The sequence below is a fragment of the Diospyros lotus genome, chromosome 12 (genome assembly GCF_014633365.1).
Source record: "Diospyros lotus cultivar Yz01 chromosome 12, ASM1463336v1, whole genome shotgun sequence".
Lineage (NCBI taxonomy): Eukaryota > Viridiplantae > Streptophyta > Magnoliopsida > Ericales > Ebenaceae > Diospyros > Diospyros lotus.
The window spans coordinates 16,227,311-16,247,777 of NC_068349.1; the positions used below are offsets into that span (position 1 = coordinate 16,227,311).

The 20,467-nt window shown below is 36.1% G+C and overlaps 2 protein-coding genes across 3 annotated transcripts in view; both read left to right on the plus strand.

Annotated features, from left to right (window-relative positions):
- The first annotated feature begins 4,403 nt into the window (after nt 1–4,403).
- LOC127787531 (uncharacterized protein At2g29880-like) lies at nt 4,404–5,589 on the plus strand. The gene is made up of 2 exons (XM_052315589.1): nt 4,404–4,886; nt 4,993–5,589. Exons 1-2 carry the CDS (start codon nt 4,560–4,562, stop codon nt 5,587–5,589), a joined length of 924 nt encoding a protein of 307 aa, XP_052171549.1. The 5' UTR covers nt 4,404–4,559.
- Nucleotides 5,590–7,724: 2,135 nt separating this feature from the next.
- Nucleotides 7,725–20,467, plus strand: part of LOC127787096 (GPN-loop GTPase QQT2-like) — a 31,977-nt gene continuing 19,234 nt past the window's right edge. Inside the window, exons 1-5 of one of the 2 annotated variants that reach the window (XM_052314955.1) lie at nt 7,725–7,873; nt 12,133–12,200; nt 12,307–12,430; nt 12,587–12,813; nt 13,160–13,450. In XM_052314955.1, the coding sequence (XP_052170915.1) occupies nt 7,840–7,873; nt 12,133–12,200; nt 12,307–12,430; nt 12,587–12,813; nt 13,160–13,450 (744 nt within the window). In that variant the 5' untranslated portion in view covers nt 7,725–7,839. The remainder of the gene's footprint in view (nt 7,874–12,132; nt 12,201–12,306; nt 12,431–12,586; nt 12,814–13,159; nt 13,451–20,467) is intronic. The other variant, XM_052314956.1, reaches the window with a different exon arrangement.

Consider the following 20,467-nt stretch of genomic DNA (forward strand, 5'->3'; position numbering starts at 1 on the left):
CGTGAGCCACGGCAAGGGAGTCAGCTTTAACGGCAGAGTCGGTGTGGTGTACAGGCAGTCTCGTCAATCCCTATCCACTCTGATGTCTAAGTAGAATTTACTCTATTATTTCGTACTGTGCCAGGTGTTTTCTCGAGTCTTGTGTATGTCGGCACAGGAGTTTGTGTTTATTTATTTATCTTGTGACCGCTGTGTTAGCGGGGTACCCATAGTGCATGCATGTCTTGAGCTTTGCTTCCGCTGTTCTTATTTTTTTTTTGTTTTTGTGTATGCATGCCGGGGTGGTCTTTGTCTGGTGTTTATTACTTTTCTCCTCCCGTAGGTGCTCCCGTTCGGGTAGTCCGGGTGGTTGGGGATATCCGGGCGGGGGTGCTTACAGCTTAACTGACATCTGTTAACAACCGATATTTGTTAATAACCAATATCTGTTAATCGAATTGAATTGAACGTAATTAACTTAGTTTCTTTAAGTAAATGGTACATTAATAACCACTTCATTCATAATTATTGTTTCCTTCGATTATCATTTATAGAATATTAGTCTTCAAACCAAATGAAAAATTCAAACTTTTATAATACCCAAATTAAATTGAACTGAAGATTAAAAAAAAATTTGAATCAAATTAATTAATGTTAATTCAATTCAAATTCAAAATTTTGACATTTTTAAACAATATCTATTTAATATCTGCTAAGGATATCGGTTAACAGATGTCGATTAAGTGATATCGGTTGTTAACAGATGTCAATTATGCAATATCGGTTGTTAACAGATATTGATTTAACAGATATCGGTTAAGTGATATCGGTTGTTAGCAGATGTCAGTTATGCAATATCGGTTGTTAATAGATATTGATTTAACAGATGTCGGTTAAGTGATATCAGTTGTTAACAGATGTCAGTTATGCAATATCGGTTGTTAATAAATATCGATTAACCAATATCGGTTGTTAACATATGTCAGTTAATCGATATCGGTTATTAACATATATCGATTAACCGATATGATATTGATTAATCAAGATCCGTAATAGATATCTGTTAAAATATAAAAAATTTATCAAAAAATTCTTATATATAAACCTTCAACCTTATTTCTTATCAAAATAATCGAATTGAACGTAATTAATTAACTTTATTTTAAGTAAATTGTACCTTAATAACAACTCTGTTCACAGTTATTGTTTCCTTCAATTCTTATTTACAGAATATTAGTCTTCAAATCAAATGAAAAATTCAAACTTTTAGAATACCTAGAATAAATTGAATTGAAGATAAAAAAAATTGAATTAAATTAATTAATGTTAATTCAATTTAAATTCAAACTTTTAATATTTTAACAAATATCTATTAATTGTTAATCGATATCTGTTAATTGATATCGGTTAACTGAATATTAGCAACGCCATGACCGTCGTTGAGGTCGTTTTACTCTTTTCTGTACATGGCCGCCATCTGGCTCTTCTCCTCTCCCATTAATGCACAAACATACAATACATGTATAATATATATATACACAATGAAAAGAGAAGGAGAGAGACTTACATCTCTTGAACTCAATTATTGAACATGAACAATATATACACATATATTTAGGTTACAGAGAGTGATTAAAGAAAAAAATTGGTAAGTGAATATATATATTCTATATATAGAGTAATAGAGAGAGAAGAAAAGACCTATTAAAAAAGAAGAAGGAAGAACACGGAGGGAGAGTAAACTGAAAAATGAGGATATTTTTGTCTAATACATATTCAAAAGTCTTACTTTTGCAAAGATTTTTAAAGTGTCTTATTTTTGCGAAGTTTCCTACCGAGAGTCTTAGGCCCTGTTGTCTTTGTCGTTTTCGTGCCATTTTCTATTTTCAGTTTTTCAAAACACTCAAAACATGTTCTCTTTGTTATTTTCCAAAACGCATTTTCAAAAACAAGTAAAAATTTTGTGAAGGAAATCCAAAACAGAAAAAACTCGTTTTGGCTGTTTTCAGCCAAAACACGGCTAAAATTTCAAAACACGGAAAACAGCCGTGTTTCTTCTCACACAGTGCAAACGTGACTCCCTCCTCATTTCCCAAACTCCATCTCCCAGACTCCATCTCTCTGCCTCCTCATTTCCCTCAAGCACTCCATCTTTCTTCTCTCATCCAAGCTCCAGCAACCCAGATTTTCCTATCCGTCGACCGCGCCAGCCACGGCATCAGCGCCCCCATCCATAGTTGACTGGACCTACCAAGGCATCACCGCCCCCAACCATCGTTGACCGCCATTTCTTCCATTTTCTAGATCTGAGCAGATCTGACTCCATCTTGGCCATCGATCGCGCATCTTTTCCTTGTTGGTCGCCGATCGCGACTCTCTTTCTCTCTTCCAGCCATCGTCAACCCCCTTTCTTCTTTTTTGGCCGTCACAGCGCCTTCCACCGCCATCGCAGCCGCTGCACGTCGTCGCCACCAGCAACACAGATCAGCGACGCCTTGCCTTCACCTACACCAATTGTTTCTTCTTTCCCCTTAGCCGTTCGCCTACACCGTTCGTCACCTCATCCTATGAATTTGGTCTTCAGGTTAAAAGCTTTGTATTTTGATTTCAATTATTTTATTCATAATTTGATTTGTATTCTGATTTAAGCGATTTCAGTAATTTTGTGATAGTTTGCTTAAATCCGGATCTATGGATTTGTTGTCATGAGGAAGTAGGGTTTCAGATTTAAAAAATGTGATGTGTTCCTTGATTCTTTTAGAAATTTTTGGAATAGCTGTTGGGTTGTTTGAGTTTGTTTGGTGATTGTTTGTATGAGATTTTTGGAATGGTTGTTGGGTTGATTGAGTTTGTTTGATGATTATTGGTATGATTGATGAGATTTTTATTGACAATTTTTTTAAGTGTAATTTTGTATTTAATATGTTCAAAATGTAATACATATATATATATGGAGTTGCAAGCAGGGCTTTGGTTTGTTGTTGGCAGGTCACTTGGAATCTATGCCACTTTGTATATTTGTTTGGAATTAATGCATATTTGACTTGTAAGTAATTTGGGATAACTTGTAGTTATAGTTATAAGATACGTTTGAATAGGCTTGAAGCTAGTGGCTGCAAAATTGGGCTTCATGGACTGTTAATTGAATTAGTGAAAATATCATATGTGAAAAATCTTTCTTAGAAGTTCTTGTTGATATATTTCTCCTTAAAATCTTTTCCAACAGCATGTTTCGGTGATGTATTACTTCTTATACTTTATGTAGTACCTTGTGCTTAGGCTGTAGAAGACATTGTTGCCTTTGTGCTTCTTGGGTCTTTTAATATCTTTGTGTTTCACTTTAAAACATATTTTGATGCTTTATGGAAGAACGCATGTTTCTCTTTAATTTCTAATCAAATAAACTGGACAATTTTCTTCTATCTCATACATTGTTTCAAGCTGTCTCTAAAAAGAGGTGAAATATCTTACCAGGGAAAACCTTCTTGGGTTTTCTCTCTCAAAGGCCTTATAGCACTTAGATCTTTCAGCATTTTGTCACTACACTGTTGTTGCACTATGCCAACAAGCTTGTAGAATATAACAAAATGCACCCTTGCGTAACAGTTTCTATACTCCAGCTCTTAAAATTGAAGGAAGAACATGATAACATAGATTATGGATTGCTATTTTTCCTGAAATAAAGAATGGAATACCCATTCTTCAACTTAATACAGGTTCACTTATATGAAGGTAATTTACTAGAAGAGAAAAAAAAAAAAAAAAAAAGAGCTTTAACAGCTAAGAAAGCCACTTACAATAAATGAAAATGCATATCAAATCAAAAGGAAATTAGGTGATTTAAGTTCTTCTCATATTCCTTCTGTCACCATTGTAATATTACTTTTACTGCTATGGATGTCCTTTGCATTTGGTATACTAATTGAGTTGCCCAGTGTATTATAAAGCTTAACATGTATAGCATTTTTTATTAGAAAATGTGAAAACATACTTCCTATTGAGAATTTTTCAGAACAGCCTCAATTATCTGAAGCATTGGAGGTGGTACAGGCATTTGAATAGCAATGTGTGAATTGATAATTTCATTTTTGCACCTCATGTATTATGATTTTGAATTGCTTATTCTAGAATTGTCTGTGTTGTTCACATGATTCTATCTTTTGACTGGCTAGCTGCTCAATGGAGTTTAATCAATTAAATAGTGTCTGTTAGCCTTTTTCAGAATTTGCCTAAATCCTTCTAGGTGACAACCTTAGAGGCTTACAATTGATATTATGTTTTGCCCCACTAATTAAATTTCATTAAGAAGAATAAAACATATAGACTTTTTTATTCTAACATTGTTAGAAATAACATTGATTCTAATTTTGGTATTATTACTACCTATTTATTTTTGCTATTAGTGTTGCATTTTTTTTCTTGTGTTTGTTTTTATTTTCCTTTTCTTTTCCTTGGTCCAAATGTGGGTCTATCAAATTATGATGTTGAATTATTTTTAATGTCCTGTGGAGTATATTTTAGTAAGTTGGAGTATATTTTTCGTGTTATCTTTATATTTTTTATTATCTTCAATATAGAACATGGGTGGTCACAGAGGTAAGACTAAGGAACCAATGTCGTGGTCCGATGAGAATGAACACGCATTTATTGGTATTCTTTACGAGAATGTGAAATCAGGGATGTTGCAATGTTCTACATTCACGAAAGACGATTGGGGCAAGATCAATCAAGCTATGATTACTCTCACAAAAACGGATTACGGCATAGATAGATTAAAGGGGAAATGGAACCGTTTACGTAAGGTACATCGCTTGTTCTCTGAACTTTTAGGACATACAGGTGTTACATGGGATCCAAATACCAACACAGTTAATGCTCCAGAGGAAGTTTGGCAACACTTTTATACGGTATATATTTTTAGTAAAGAATATTTTCACCATCATTTTTTATCATATCTATCTTACCCTTTTTTGCTATACAATATGATAATGTGTCTTATTTTTACTATTGTAGATTAACAAGTCCGAGTACAAAATATTCAAGAAAGAAGGATGTAAGCACTATGAAACTCTTGGAGAGATATTTAGTGGGACTACAGCTACTGGAGGATTAGGTAATGCTTCCACTCAGCTTCCTCCAACATCAGAGGAAGAAAGGCAATTAGAAGATGATTTTTTGAACAGAGGAATTCATGTACGTGTGGAGAATGCTGATGAAGTTACAAATACTCGTCGGCGTGAAGAAATTGGTGAATCTAGCGAACGTCGACGTAAGGAACCTAAAATCAGTAAAACTGATAAACTCGATGCTTGTATGGCGCAATGTTCATCTACAGTTAGTATGAGGAATGAAGAAACTGAACTTAGGACACTTTACCTAAAAGAAAAGCTTGCAAAGCTTCAAGGAAAATCATGCAATCAATCAGATAATGAAGCTACTAGTTTGGATCCTTATTCAAATGTGGTTTGCATGGACCTCTTGAACAATATGGAAGATGTGTCTAATGAGGTTTATATGAAAGCGATAAAGGCTTTTAAGGATCCAGATTTTAGAGTGTCATTTGTGAAGATGCCAGAAATTAGAATAAGACCTATCTTGGAGCTTCTTTGACTTGGTTGGTTGATTGCATAATTTCTAATACCGTGTTATTTTCATTGGTGATGTTGTAGCTGAAAGTACTATGTTTTATTACATTAGCTTTAAGTACTGTTTTATCTTCATAGTTTGATGTTGATGGTTGTAGAACTGTGTTTCAACTGGAACTGTTTGATGTTGAGTTTATTTAGAATTGAATGCTTGTTATATTTTGGGGATTTAATTATGCTTAATTGCTTTGTTGTCGTTTTAGCTGATGTTGAATTATTTCTTTACGTTGATTATAATAAATGATGAATGATATGACTATTGATGGTGATTATAAATATATTTATACACAGGATGTCAACTGAATCAAATGTGGTTGGTAATATGCATACCAATGATTTAATTGATGAAGATGCGAGTGATGATGATTTTTTATTTATCGATGATATTGTTGCAAATTTTGGGGATGTAATAATGCTTAATTGCTTTGTTGCCAACAAAAGTAGTGTCATCGGCAGGGTATCTTGTAGAACGTCATTACTTACGGGAAAAATGTACATATTAGAGATTCTGAATGGACATCCGGATGTGTGTTATCGTAATTTTCGTATGCAGAAACATGTATTCATGAATTTTTGTGATACTTTGAAACAAAAGTAGCTGTTGAAAGATAGAAAAAAAGTGAGCGTTGAGAAGGGCGTAGCTATGTTTTTGATGATTGTAGGGCACACTACATGATATAGTATTATTGGTGATAGGTTTCAACATTCTAACAACATGATACACAAGTAGTTTAAATGAGTATTACGGGCTGTTTGTTCACTTGGCACGAAGATAATATGTCCAACACATCAAAATGTGCCACATAAGCGGATTTTGCGCAAATTTCCTTACTTTAAGGATTGCATAGGCGCAATAGATGGAACACATGTTGCAGCTTGGGCACCTACATCAAGACAAACATCTTTCCGTGGAAGGAAAACCAATATAACACAAAATGTGATGTTGACATGTGATTTTGATATGAAGTTCACATTTGTGTATTCTGGATGGGAAGGTACTGCTAATGATTTGCAAGTATTCATTGATGCAGTCACAAGAACTTCAAACAACTTTTCAATGCCACACGGAGGTATATTCTAATATTTCAAATAATTTGTCAAATATTTTTAAAATATTTGGGTATTTAGGTCTTTTTTTTTTTTTTTTTTGCAGATCAATTTTACCTTGTTGATTCTGATTATCCAAACATGCCTGGTTTTCTTGCCCCTTATCGAGGACGAAGATATCATCTGCGTGATTATCTTGGATGAGGAAGACCGCGTGGAAAGGAAGAACTGTTCAACTATAGACATTCCTCGTGTCGTAACATTATTGAACGTTGCATTGGAGTTTTAAAGGCAAGATTTCCTATTTTAAAATTAATTACCAATTATCCACTTAGTAGGCAAAGACAAATCCCTAGTGCATGTTGTGCAATACATAATTATATTCGTCAGGAGCACGCTTTAGATAGCTTGTTCGCTGAGTTTTCATCAGAGAATATGGTATTTCAAGATATGCCGGAGTCAAGTCAAGATCAAGGAGCCATACAATTTGATGCTAGTCAAACAGCTCAAATGGGACAAGTCAGGGATCAAATTACTACACAAATGTGGAATGACTTTTCAAGGAGTCGTACATGATTATGTAGACTAATTTTATTTTTTAGTGTCCGAGCTGTTTTGATTTCTGCCATGACTATTTAAACTTGTGATTGTAATCCATTTGTTATTGAATTGTTGAACTTAATATTATTTATCATGAACAATCATATTTTCTCATTTTTATTGAGTTAATTTTTTATTTTTATTTCTCCATTTACTATTTATCAAAGTTGTTTTATTTCTTGATTGTATTTTTTTTTTTGTAATGGAAAAAAATATTACAATATTTCACTAATTTCAAAATGTATTTAATAGTATATTAGTATTAAATTATTTTAATTTAATTAAAAATTATTTTATGAATAAAATATTTTTTCTCAAAATTTTAAAGTAAACGCGTTTTCAATTTTCAGAAACAATTTCTCAGATTGACAAAGAGAATGCGTTTTCAAAAATCTCAAAACAAAAATTCAAAATAAATTCAAAACTCAAAACTCAAAACTCAAAAATGAAACACGAAAACAACACCATCTTATTTTTCCAAATTTCCCCTTTTCCTTCCCAATTGCATTTGTGAGACCGAGCAAGAGGAGAGGGAAGAGAAAGGGTTTCGGACAACGACAAGGACGGGATGGAGGAGGAGCTCATCCGGTGTTCGGCTGCCGGTAAGTTTCTGATTTCTTCTTCTTCTTCTTCCTTTCCAGCGAGATTTTCTTCTCCGGCGACCCGCTCATACCGCGACCCGCTCATACCTCTCTTTATTTCTTTCTCCTTTGTTTTCCGATGGCACACACTCACACAAACTCAGCTCTTCTTTGCATTCTTGGGCAATCAACTGCTCTATTTGTAGAGATCCTTTGACACACTTCATCTTCTTAATCGAACTCCCCTACCATTATGCATACTGGTGGCAGGCATACTGGTGGCTGCACTGTGTTGCGGCCACCGCCCATCTCTTGGTCGCCGAAAACCTCTGGAATTGCAGAGGTTGCTGCGTGTTGGGCTAGGGTCTTCTGTGACCCTAGGGTTGCAGAAGCCCTAATGGGCTTTCTGTTCGTTAGGTCAAGGCCGTGGTTTGCAATGGATTGGATTGATTTTTGTTTAGTATTAGGTTGCATCTAATGCTTTTGCTGTAATTCACTGTTCTATTGAATGAGACACTTGTGCTCTATTCTTGTTAGAAAACTAAAACCAAATGGTTCACAAAATAAAACCGGACTTACCTGGTTTGAACAGCCGAAGCCGGATTCATTAGGTTGAGTTACTGGTATTAAAAACGAAATCACAAATGGAAGTCGTTTGTTTTCCACAGCCTAAATGTCTCAAACACACAGAGATTGCTCTTGAATATTTGAGATTTTTTCCAGCAGTTTTCAGACCTATTTTCATCAGCCCTTTTTTGCATTTATTCTCTACTGTACATACAAACAACATATATACTAAGGGCCTGTTTGGCAAAGCGGTTTGACCGCTTATAAGCTGTTAAGAAAAGCTGGTGTTTGGGTGCACCTCACCAGCGTTTAAGCTAGGTAGCTTAAATGCTACTGCCATAATGTTTTGCAAAAGCTGTTGGGAGATAGCTTTTGGGAGATAGCTTTTGCAAACGCTGCTAATTTATAAGCTGGGTTGACCAAGCATTTTACCATGTTACCCTCATCCTTTTTGCTAATTTCTAGCCATGCCTTTCTTCTTCAACCTCTGTCTCCTGTCGCCTTCTTCTTCAGCTCTTCTGGCCTCCACCGTAGGCCACTGCCGTCGCCCCCACCGGCCACTTCCTGTCGGCCATCGCCCCCATTGGCAACATTAGCCGCTGCTCCCATCGTGTCGCTGGCTGTCTGTCGCCCCCATTTGCTTCAAATTTTCCTTCGTCGCCAGTCAGCCGTCGCCCCATCGGCTGCTGCCCATCGTCGTCCCCACCCTCACCTCCTCCGTTCGTGCTTCTCCTCCCCGCTACTGCCATGGCCGAACTGTTATATATATATATATATATATAAAACAATAATAAACATATATATATACTTATAACAATATATTATATATAGTACATAATAATATATATTGTTGTTATATGACATATATAATACATATAACAATATTGTATTTATATATTTTTAATAATTATGTATAATTTATCAACATCTAATAATAAAATTTTACATCATTTAACAACATGCCTATTTTCGTCTTTTTATCAAGTTGTAATAGCTTATTAGCCTTTTCAAATCAAACACATAATTATTAATTGATAGTTTAAAAACACATTTATTTAAACACATTATTAGTTTAAACGCTACCCAACTTAAACGCTATAAATAGCTTAAACATTACCTAACTTAAAAGCTCCAAAAATAAAAGTCTAGCCAAACAGGACCTAAGATGTACGAGAATTCCTCACTGATCTGCCCACTTCCACCATGAATAGAGAAAATGGGGTTCAATTGCCAAGTGCATCTCCCAGCAAAAACCTACACAAGTTGACTTCCTCAACACCTTATTACCATTACCCACAGTGACCATCAATGGCTAAGTCCCCATGAGTCGACAATTCAACTTCTTAGCCGTACCCTCATCCAAAAAATTGTGGGTACTCCCACTGTCAATTAAAATCATAAGGTTACAATCCTGTGTCTTCCCATCGACTTTGATGATCTTGTTGTTGGTTAAACTTGTGAGAACATGTAGGGATATCTCCCCATTGTCCTCCCCTTCTAGTTCTATTGGTTCGTTTGTTTCCTCTTCTTCTACCACAAGTCCATCCTCCCCTTTAACTCTTAAGTAAGAGCAGTTGTCTCTTACATTGATGTTCAGGGAAGTATTTGTCCCCACATTTGAAACACAGCCCTGCCTGCCTTCTCTGTTCAATCATCTTTCCCCCTTGCATTGTTGTAGGATTAGGAGTGGGAATCATCACCCCTGTTGATCCTTGATTCATCATTTCTTTGCCATACCCCTTATTTGGATTATTGATGATCACTCCCCTTGACTGCTGCCTCTGTTTCTTCATTATTGCTTCCACCATCAACTCCTGCAACCTTGCACTCTCAGTAGCTTGTTCCACTATTCCAAGTTGTAGCGTTTTCACCATGGGTCTAAGTTCTTCACTCAACCCGCTCATGAAGCTAGATACAAAGTATACCTCAGATAGGTGTGGGTTGAGATTGAGCATGAGAGATTTAACTCCTCAAACCGAAGCTGGTAGGCTTGTACTCCCCCTTCTTCCTTCAGTTTGTTAAATTCCTCTACTATATCCATCCTATTTTTGTCTCTGAATCTCTCACACAGCCTCTCTGCAAATTCATCCTATGGATACTCCCCCCTTACCTTCGACCTGCCTTGATACCTGGCATTTCCAGCATCATTCAAATAAGCCATTGCCAGAGTCACCCGGTGTCTCTCTAGCACATTATACCAATTGAACATTTGTTCACACCTCCTTACCCATCACTATGGATTAATCCCATCAAACATAGGGATCTCTAATTTAGGCATCGAAAACCCCGACTGATTTGGAATAGTCGGTCCCTCACCTCCGTTTTACCACATTCTCCTATGTTTCTGCCAAATTTGTCTCTATTTTTGAGGGGCTGGCATTCGTATTACTCAATCCATGCCCAGTTAAGATCGGCTCGTTCCTTTCTCTAGGGGAAAGTCGGGGAGATTCTTACTTGATTTTGTCTAGTGAACATTACCATGAAACTTTGGAGTTGATCCCAAATCTAACTTCCCACCTCATCTTTGATATGTGAAATTGCTCCATCTAATCTCCTTTGCAGTCCTTCCATTGAATTATCCATCTTTCTATTCGTTGCCATGATCGCCTCATGGTTTCTGGTTGATCCAATCTCCAACAACTCTACTCGAGTTTGCAGATACACCACGGTTGAATTGAACTGCTGCAGTTGCGACTCCAAATTCTTCATCCACGTCCCTCTCACCATGGAAACTTCATCAAATTCTCATCAGCCCAAGTCGTGCTTTGATACCAATTTATCAGATCTCTGATCTAACACCGAATTCTCACTGATCGGATGTGATTTGAGAGAATTCTATAAGGGAATGAAGAGATACAAAGAGGGAAATGAAGAGAAAGAGAGAGAGAGAGAGAGAGAGAGAGAGAGAGAGATTCAAATGAATTTTCTAGATGTCTCCAGGCGAATAGGATTAGTTCTATATATATTGAGTCCCCGCGCCTTAAATCTCGCCAAAACCAAAGAAATACAATTGCTTATAGCTTTTGCTAGGTATAAGTCATATTATCTATAACTACCCACATGTGTAAGTCACCACCCTCATGGGTCAGTCATCCAAGTCATTAGCACATGACACAGTTATACTCAAGACCTTTCTAATAGACCACCAATGTGGGATTGAGTGGTGATAATTACATGGTGAGGTAACAGTTTGGTTCAAATGTGTGGGTTTGAGTTTAAGTTATATTAGTGGTCATACCCCATTCTCCTTTCCGTGTAGCCTTAATTGGCTAACATACATATTGGATATTGGAAATTATCAAGGGCTGGAACTTGGATTGGCTTTGATCCTTAACAAATTATATTGGGCTTAGCAACCCTTGGTAGCAAGGGTAAGGTTGCTTCTTTATGACTATAAGGTCTCATGTTTGAGCTGTGGAAACAATCTCTTTGCAAAACAAGAGTAAGGTCTCGTGTTTGAGCTGTAGAAACAATCTCTTTGCAAAACAAGAGTAAGGTTACCTCATCCATTGGTGACACCCTTTTTTAATTTAAGCATACAAGTATGTGAGAACACTATACAGAAGAGGAGAGGGTGAAGAATGACACTTAAGCAATTGAAAGAGTTTTGGTTTTTCAATTATTGCATGACCTATGTATGCATAGTTGTATGTTTTCCTTCTAGGTGATGCATATATGATTTCTTCCTTTCTGACATGTTCCTGTTATTTTAGGTGCAGATGAGTACAAGTCATCTGTTGGGTCGCCAAGAAAACAGGCTACCGGAAAGGAAGTTGAGGAGGTATGCTTTATTCTTTGTTCCTTTTCTTCTCTCCAGGTTACCAGGCTATATTTTCTTGGTTGGACTACACTTGTCAATTGATTACTGCTTGATTTCGTATCCTAAGGGTAAAGAGAGGGATGATATTTCTAAGTCCATGGAGAGGCTGTACATCAAGTCTGCAGATGCAGGGACTTCATCAACCAATTTCAAAAGAAAGCCCGTTATCATCATTGTTGTAGGAATGGCTGGTATTATATAGTGATGTATATTTGTGTTGGATTACTGTGAAAATATAATAAGATTTCCTAGTAATTTCATATTATTCTTCTCTTTTTGTTTTTTCCTGGTTATATCTTCTCTTATTAACTAAATGCCTTTTAATTTTTCTTTTTGTTCCCCATCAGGGAGTGGAAAAACAACTTTTCTTCATCGCCTGGTTTGTCATACACAAGCGTCTAATATTCGGGGCTACGTAATGAATCTTGACCCTGCTGTCATGACACTTCCATTTGGTGCTAATATTGATATTAGAGACACAGTCAAATATAAGGAAGTGATGAAGCAGTTCAATCTTGGTCCTAATGGTGGAATCCTGACATCACTCAACTTGTTCTCTACCAAGTTTGATGAGGTAAAATTGTCTATTCAGGAGGTTTTTGATCTTAAATTGTTGTTTAAAATGTTTGGTTTGCATTTATACTTGTATTCCATTGTGGTTTTATGCTAAGTCGAATTGGTTATATTGTCACTCCATTTCTTTTATCGAACTGAGTTATTGTAATACCTACAGTTAGATTAGGGGATGAGAACCCTCAGCTAAAGCTGGGTAATTTCTGACAATGGTAGGTTTAGAGTTTAGACATTTCTAATTTATACAAAAATATCATCAAAATCATTGTATGTTTTCCACTGATTATATTTGTGCGGTATTCACTGCCTTTTGGATGGTATAGTAAGCAGTAGAAATGTCAATCCAGGTTATTTCTGTTATTGAAAAACGAGCAGATCAGCTAGATTACGTTCTTGTGGACACTCCTGGTCAAATTGAGATATTCACCTGGTCTGCTTCTGGTGCAATAATAACAGAAGCTTTCGCCTCAACTTTTCCAACTATAATCACTTATGTGGTAGATACACCACGTTCATCCAATCCACAAACTTTCATGAGCAACATGCTCTATGCTTGCAGCATCCTCTACAAGACACGATTACCTTTGGTGTTGGCATTTAACAAGATCGATGTGGCCCAGCATCAATTTGCCTTGGAGGTAATCTTTATTTCTTGTTAACATGTGTACTTGTCTGATATATTGTTTGAACTAATGTTTTTCCTCTACCATATTAACAAAGCTCTCTGCTTTCTATTTACTTGTTTTGGTGTTGCTTTATTCTAAACATGGTTTTTGACAGTCATTGTAGCGATGAGGTGTTGGGTCTGCCAGTAGTCTCATTAAGAGTGGGTTGGAAATTATTATAACACAAAAATGACCTCTCTCTCTCTCTCTCTCTTGCTTATGCTTTTTCCTTGTGCTAGAAGCTAGACTATAGAGCCCCTGAATACCTTGAACTATGCAGGCTCATACACTTCTCTTTGCATTTCTAAATTTGCAGGAGCCAACATAAAGACTGTAATTGCTGAAAATTTAATGTTCGCATTTTTTCAAGGTCATAGTCTCAAGGAAATATCATATTTACTGACTGATATAGGATTTTTTCCCCCCAGTAGTTGGATATTAGTGGATCAAAATGTCTTTCTTTTATTCTCTTGCAGTTTATGAAAATATGTTGTGTTTGAAAACAAATTGGAAGTTGTGTCTTTTGTTTTTAGATCATAGGTACACTAAATTAAAATGAGGAAAAAAATAAAGGAAAGCAGCAGAAAGGATTTAGAACTGAAAACTTACAGAATAGTACAGCGTTTGTTCTTATTTAGCAAAGACAGGAATACAGTAGAGAGCTCCTGTGAAGAGGAATGCTCTGCTATGATGACTTCTAATTTTCAGCCTATTTCTAAGTTTACTTACATTCTAATATTCATGCTCTTTAATAGATGTAAGGGCTTACAAAATGAAAAAAAATATATGCGACTGATAGTACACAAGCTGAGTTATGCTAACAATAATGGAAGGTGGCTCCAATAATGGGAGTCTTCCATGCCAGCAATTATGGAGTCCATTCAAATTGGAGGTCTCCGGGAATGTTGGAAGAATTGGAATGTCAATTGTACAGAGCACCAATTGTTGGTGCATGTCACCAATTATTGGTGATTTTTGAAGTTTTCAGTTCTAACTCCTTTCTGCTGCTTTCCTTTATTTTTTCCTTATTTTAATTTAGTGTACCTGGGCTAATTGGTATCAGAGCCAAGAATTAAACTGTGTTGTATATGGATGCATTTGTTGTATCTAGTCGTTGCATATGTTGCATTGAGTCCTAAACGCTAAACCCTAAACTGTCCTAGTGTTGTTCTTGTTAGGCATTTAATCATTTGAAGTTTTTAGCTGTTTTTGGAGCATTACCTGGATGCAAAGGGTCTTAGTGTAAGGAAATATATGACACAGAGAGACTAGCTTAGAGACCACAAATTCCATTCACACTATATTAAAATCTGAAACTTACTGGAATGAGAAAGATTTAGCAAACTGGAAACCTCCCAAAATAAAGTAATCAGATTTATCAGACATCAGCCTTTAATTTTAAATCTTTATTAGCAATAAGAACCATAGAAAAGATAGTTCCTTTTTCTACTTTAATTAAAAATCGGGATCATTTTCAGACTATACAATTATTATCCAAAAAAGCATTAAAAAAGTATCAGAATTTAGGATATAAGTATATCCACTTAGGATTAGTGCAAATAGCCTTAAAATCGTTAACTCTTAAAGGAGTTAATAATTCCCTCTGTATAGTCCTAAGAGATGCAAGACATACAGACTATCAGAACTCTGTAATCAGTATAGCAGAAACAAGCCTTTACAATGGACCTGCATTTATTAACTGTTATCATGATTTTACAGTAGCATTAGAGGATCAGCATGTTGAAAAGGTTCTAACCCTTAATATTCAAACTCATAATTATAAGTTTTTATCAGGAACCTGTCGATACACTGTCATTTACCGAATCAGTTATGAGGCTTAACAACAGGAATAAATCCTAGATATAAGTCTCCAAATATCCCATTAGGACAAACTATTTTCCTTGAAGTGGATCGGAAAGTTAGAATGATGGTCCCTTGAATACTTAATCATCTGGAAATCCAATACTCAAGAGGGATTGGGATTTTGATTAGATTATAGAAGCAGAACCTCCACCACAAAATACCCAACTACAGTCAATCATTCAAGAACAGACTGGATCAGCATCAATTAAATTTAAAAGATCCCAAAGTCTGGGTCAAATCTCCTCTAGATTTGAAGACTTTGAATCAGCAAGATCTTCTTTCACAGGAAGATCACATCTCAGTAATATCAAAACACATCAGGGAATTGCTTGGCCTCTCTATGAGACAGAATGTAATATGTCTCCTACGCAAAGTGAGGTACATTCAAATTTAGAAATAAATATATTAGAAAAACCCTTTAAAATTGATGCTACCCTAAAGGAAGATTTCTTTAGTATTCACAATAGACCCTTCAGGAAAATCTATGATCAGACTTTTAATCAGCAAGAAATCAAAAGCCATAGAGAGCAATGGCATGCTGCTATGAATCTTTTAAAAACAAATATACTTTCTTTGAATGGTTAATCGACCATAAAAGGTATAATCAGATGGTAGAAAATCACCTATTAGTAATTAAAAATTCAGAAACTTATAAGTTGACAAATGGAGATACTTTAGATGCTGTAACTCCACCATCAAGAACATCATGTTCCTAGTTATGAAAATTAGATTCTTAGCCTTACCTTTTAAGAAAACATCAGAACAACCCGCAGGAATAGCTACCAAAGCTGATATTGATAAGCTCATAAAACAAAATAACTTTTCCAATGAACATATAATTCATTTGGGAAAAACAGTTGCTCCATCCGGAAGCCCTTCCAGTTCTAATATCAGTCAAGTAACTATTAAGGAAAGGGATCCTTTACCCCCAAAGAAACCTTCTATTCTACCAAACAGTTATTAGAGCAAATAGATATCTGATTAAAGACTTTACAATTATCAAATAACTAGGCCAATAGTCTAGCTCGGGAAGACAGTTCAGATTCCAAAGAAATTGATTTCATCCTACAACAGATTCCTAAAATAGAAAATCAGCTTAGACCAGAACCATTACAGGTTCAGGCTATCAGAAGACAATATACTACCCCACCCAGGCCTCATTATTCTAGACCTTCACCAATAGATCTAGAATTAGATCAACCTCCTCCGGTACCTACAGAATATTTTGGAGATATTATATATGAATGAAATATTGATGGCTTAAGTGATTATCAGATAATTCAGGTTGCTGATAGAATGGAAAATGTAGCCAATCTATATAAAAATTCAGGAATTGCAGAATCAGATGCTGCAATCAGTTTAACATCCATGTTTGTTGGGCAATTACAAGGGTGGTGGAATCACTCTTTAACCCAACAAGAAAGAGAAGCCATATTAGGATCAGCCAAAATTGAGGATCGTACCAACTAGCCATTGGTAGATGCCGCAGGAAATCCAATTCCTAATGCTTTAACTACACTTCTCCACTCTATGATAGTCCATTTTGTGGGAAGTCCAACTAATCTTGGAGAACAAACAGGCGAACTTGTTAGAAATTAGGAGCACAATAGGATCGTTCTTGCCAATTCTCACACCCTTGCCCGAGAAAACAACCACAACAGAAAATGTAAACTGGAAATGCAAGAACAGTAAAAGAGATTAAGTAAGAAATATCAAACCAAACAACAGGCATAAGAAGTTATCTTGGTTCGAATTGATCAAAGATCAGTCCTACGTCCAGCAGTAAATCCCAAGAACAAACCCACTAGAAACCTTGAAACAGATTACAAGAAACCCTGAACTCTCTATCACACAAGTACACTGCCCTCAAAACAGAGATTGCAAAGACTCTCCTACTCTCAAGGCCTTTTCTCTCATCTCGGCAATCTCACTTGTATTCAGAGAAACAATTTGAATGAGTGAATGATAATATATCCGATTGCCTAGACCTCGCCTCCTATTTATAGAACATGGGGGGCGTTAATTACAAACGGTTATTTAGCCTACACAAAGACTATAATATCCCTCATAATATAACATCTAAGTTACTAAACTTAGAAATTTCCAGTCGCACTCTCTCCATAAATGAGTTCTATTGTTTTCTTCATCTTCTAGACAGAATTCTTCATGCAAAAACCCTACAAAACTACTTAACAATCTTAGGTGTCATTCCCTTAGAGATTTTAAGTGGTATAAGGATACTTTTTTAAGCAAATTATATGTAAGATCAGACTGTAGTGATCCTTACTGGGAAGAAGAATTTATCAATGGTTTACCAATTTTATTCACCATAGTTGTGAAAGACGTGCCTCAGGCGCAAGGGGTTTTGACAGAAATTTCGAAAACCACTACTCCGGTGACAAAAGGACATGGTGTTTCGTTTGATCCACCTATGGGAAACACTTCAACAAGAGAATTGCCATAAATGCATCATTCCTATTGTGTTGATGGTAAAAACTACCTGCAGTGGTCTCAACTTGTACGAATGTTTTTAAAAGGATGAGGTAAGATAGCTCATTTAACCGAGCCAGCCTCCAAGACCGTAGATCAAGGTTTTCCTACATGGGATGTTGAGGATTCAATGATCTTGTCTTGGCTTTGGAGTTTAATGCAGCCCAAGATAAACAAGAATTATATGTTCTTATCTTCTACTAAAGAGATTTGGGACACTGTAAAGTGTACTTATTCTAAGGTGCAAGATGCTTTTGTAATCTTTGACGTTAAAACAAAGATAAGTAGTACAATGCAGGGGTCTTTGACAGTCTCTGAGTATTTTAATAAGATGAATGGATATTGGATTGAATTAGATCACTATCTAGATTTTAAGATGGTGTGTAGTGAAAATGAAGCCACCCTTACTTCTATATTTGAGTGGGATATAATTGTTGAGTTTTTGGCTAGACTTAGTGCTGAGTATGACCAAGTGAGATTGCAGGTTCTTGGAAGGGAAAAACTTCCATCACTTAATGAAGTGTTTTCTATAATTCATAGTGAGGAATATAGAATGATAGCCATGTTCAATGAGACTAATCCTGAGGGATTAACAATGGTAACTAACAAGATGGATGGCTCTTAGTTCAAGTCTTAGTAGGGAAGGAATGATCTACATCCTAGACCATAAAACTGGGAGAGTTTGTGGTGTTCATTTTGCAAAAAACCTAAGTATACTTGGGAAACCTGTTTTAAGTTACATGGAAAAGAGGTGGTTCTGAATAAGATGGGAGGTTTTAGAAATCTATAGTCTAGAAACCAAGCACAGGCTTATAATGTAAACAAGGAGGAGGAAACCATTACTGAGAAGGCAGGTCCGGTTACAACTTCTGACTTAAGCCAACTGAATGCTGATGAAATCAGTAAGCTAAAAAGCTTTCTGAAAACCATTCAAGATGACACTTGCTCACTGGCACAAGCAAGTACTTGTTTTCATTCTGAATCTCTTACTACCTCATATACTATTAGGAATGATTTCTAGATCCTAGATTCAAGAGCTACTGACCATATGACCTATGACCTAAATGTGTTTGAATCCTATAAACCAATGATTATTTCCAAGAAAATAACAGTAGCCAATGGTAATACAATTCCTATAGCTGGTCAAGGCAATGTTACTCTCAATTCCTCATTACCTATTCAACAAGTCCTTTATGTTCCTAATATTTCTAACAATTTAATCTCTGTTCGTCAGCTCACTAAAGACCTTAATTGCCGTGTTATTTTTTCTCCTCATGAATGTGAGTTTCAAGCACCGGACACGGGGAAGATGATTGGTGCTGCTAATGAATGGAATGGGCTGTACTACTTGAAGAAAAACAATGTTTTCACTAAAGGGGATCAACCTATTCTTGCCTGGTCATCACAGCCTACTCCTATGACTGAGATATGGATTTACCATTATCGTTTAGGACATCCTCCTTTTAGTTTGATGCAATCTATGTTTCCTACTTTATTTAAGGGTTTTAGGTGTCATTGATCTCTATTGTGATGTGTGTGAATTTTCTAAGCATCATAGAGTTTCTTATCCTATAAGTAATAACTATTCCATTTTCCTTGATACATTTGGATGTTTGGGGGCCATCTAGAATCCCTAATTGTTTTGGGTCTAGATGGTTCATATCTTTCATTGATGATTGTATAAGGATGATTTGGGTATATCTCTTAAAGGATAAGGTTACTATTAGCACTATTTTGCCTATATTTTGTAAGATGATTTTTACCCAATTTGAATCCTACATTAAAAGATTATGTACTGATAGTGCAAGAGATTACTTTAATCACTACCTGCATCAATTTTTCTAGCAGGAGTCATCATGTGTGGATACTCCTCAACCAAATGGGGTGATCGAAAGGAAAATACAACATTTACTTAATGTTACTAGGGCTCTTCTCCTTCATCATTCTGTTCCTAAACTTTTTTGGGGAGAAGCAGTCTTAACTACTGCATATCTGATTAATCAAGTTCCTTCTAAGCTCCTAAATCATCAAAGTCCATTCTAGTGTTTTTCCTCCTATTTCCTAGATGCTGATCTTCATACCTCCCTTCCTTTAAATGTCTTTGGTTGTGTCTTTTGTTCATATTTTTAAGTGTCACAAGGATAAGCTTGATCCTCGAGAACTTAAGTGCATCTTTCTTTGTTATTCCCCTACTCAAAAAGGCTACAAATGTTATTATCCTCTCACTAGAAAATTCTACGTGTCCGAGGACGTTACATTTGTTGAAGCTCAATCATTCTTTTGGTCCTTCAGTCCTAGTCGTCGGGGGAGCATGTTACTGGTGGTGACCAAAGTGGTGGTCTTCCTACCTTGGATTTGCCTCTTGAGTTACACCCAAAGATCGAAACAGTAGCTGTCCCTGACTCATCTACTTTCTCCTTGAGTGAATAGGACATACCAGAACTAGAAGATGCACAACCATTGCTAATGCTGTCATCCCCGATTAGGTTTAAAGGTTCTCCTTATGTTTTCAAGAGAAGAACACGACTTATTCTAGATCCTCCTCTTGGACCAATATCCACTCCAAGTTTAGGTATTGAAACCACTTATCCCTCTAGTTCTTCTTCTAATCCGGTTCCTAATGACTTGGATCTGCCT

Bases quoted from the DNA above. Each gene is read 5' to 3' on its own strand.
- LOC127787531 (XM_052315589.1), top strand. From the start codon at position 4,560: ATGGGTGGTCACAGAGGTAAGACTAAGGAACCAATGTCGTGGTCCGAT. The intron at 4,887-4,992 runs GTATATATTTTT...TTACTATTGTAG, and splicing joins TTTGGCAACACTTTTATACG to ATTAACAAGTCCGAGTACAA.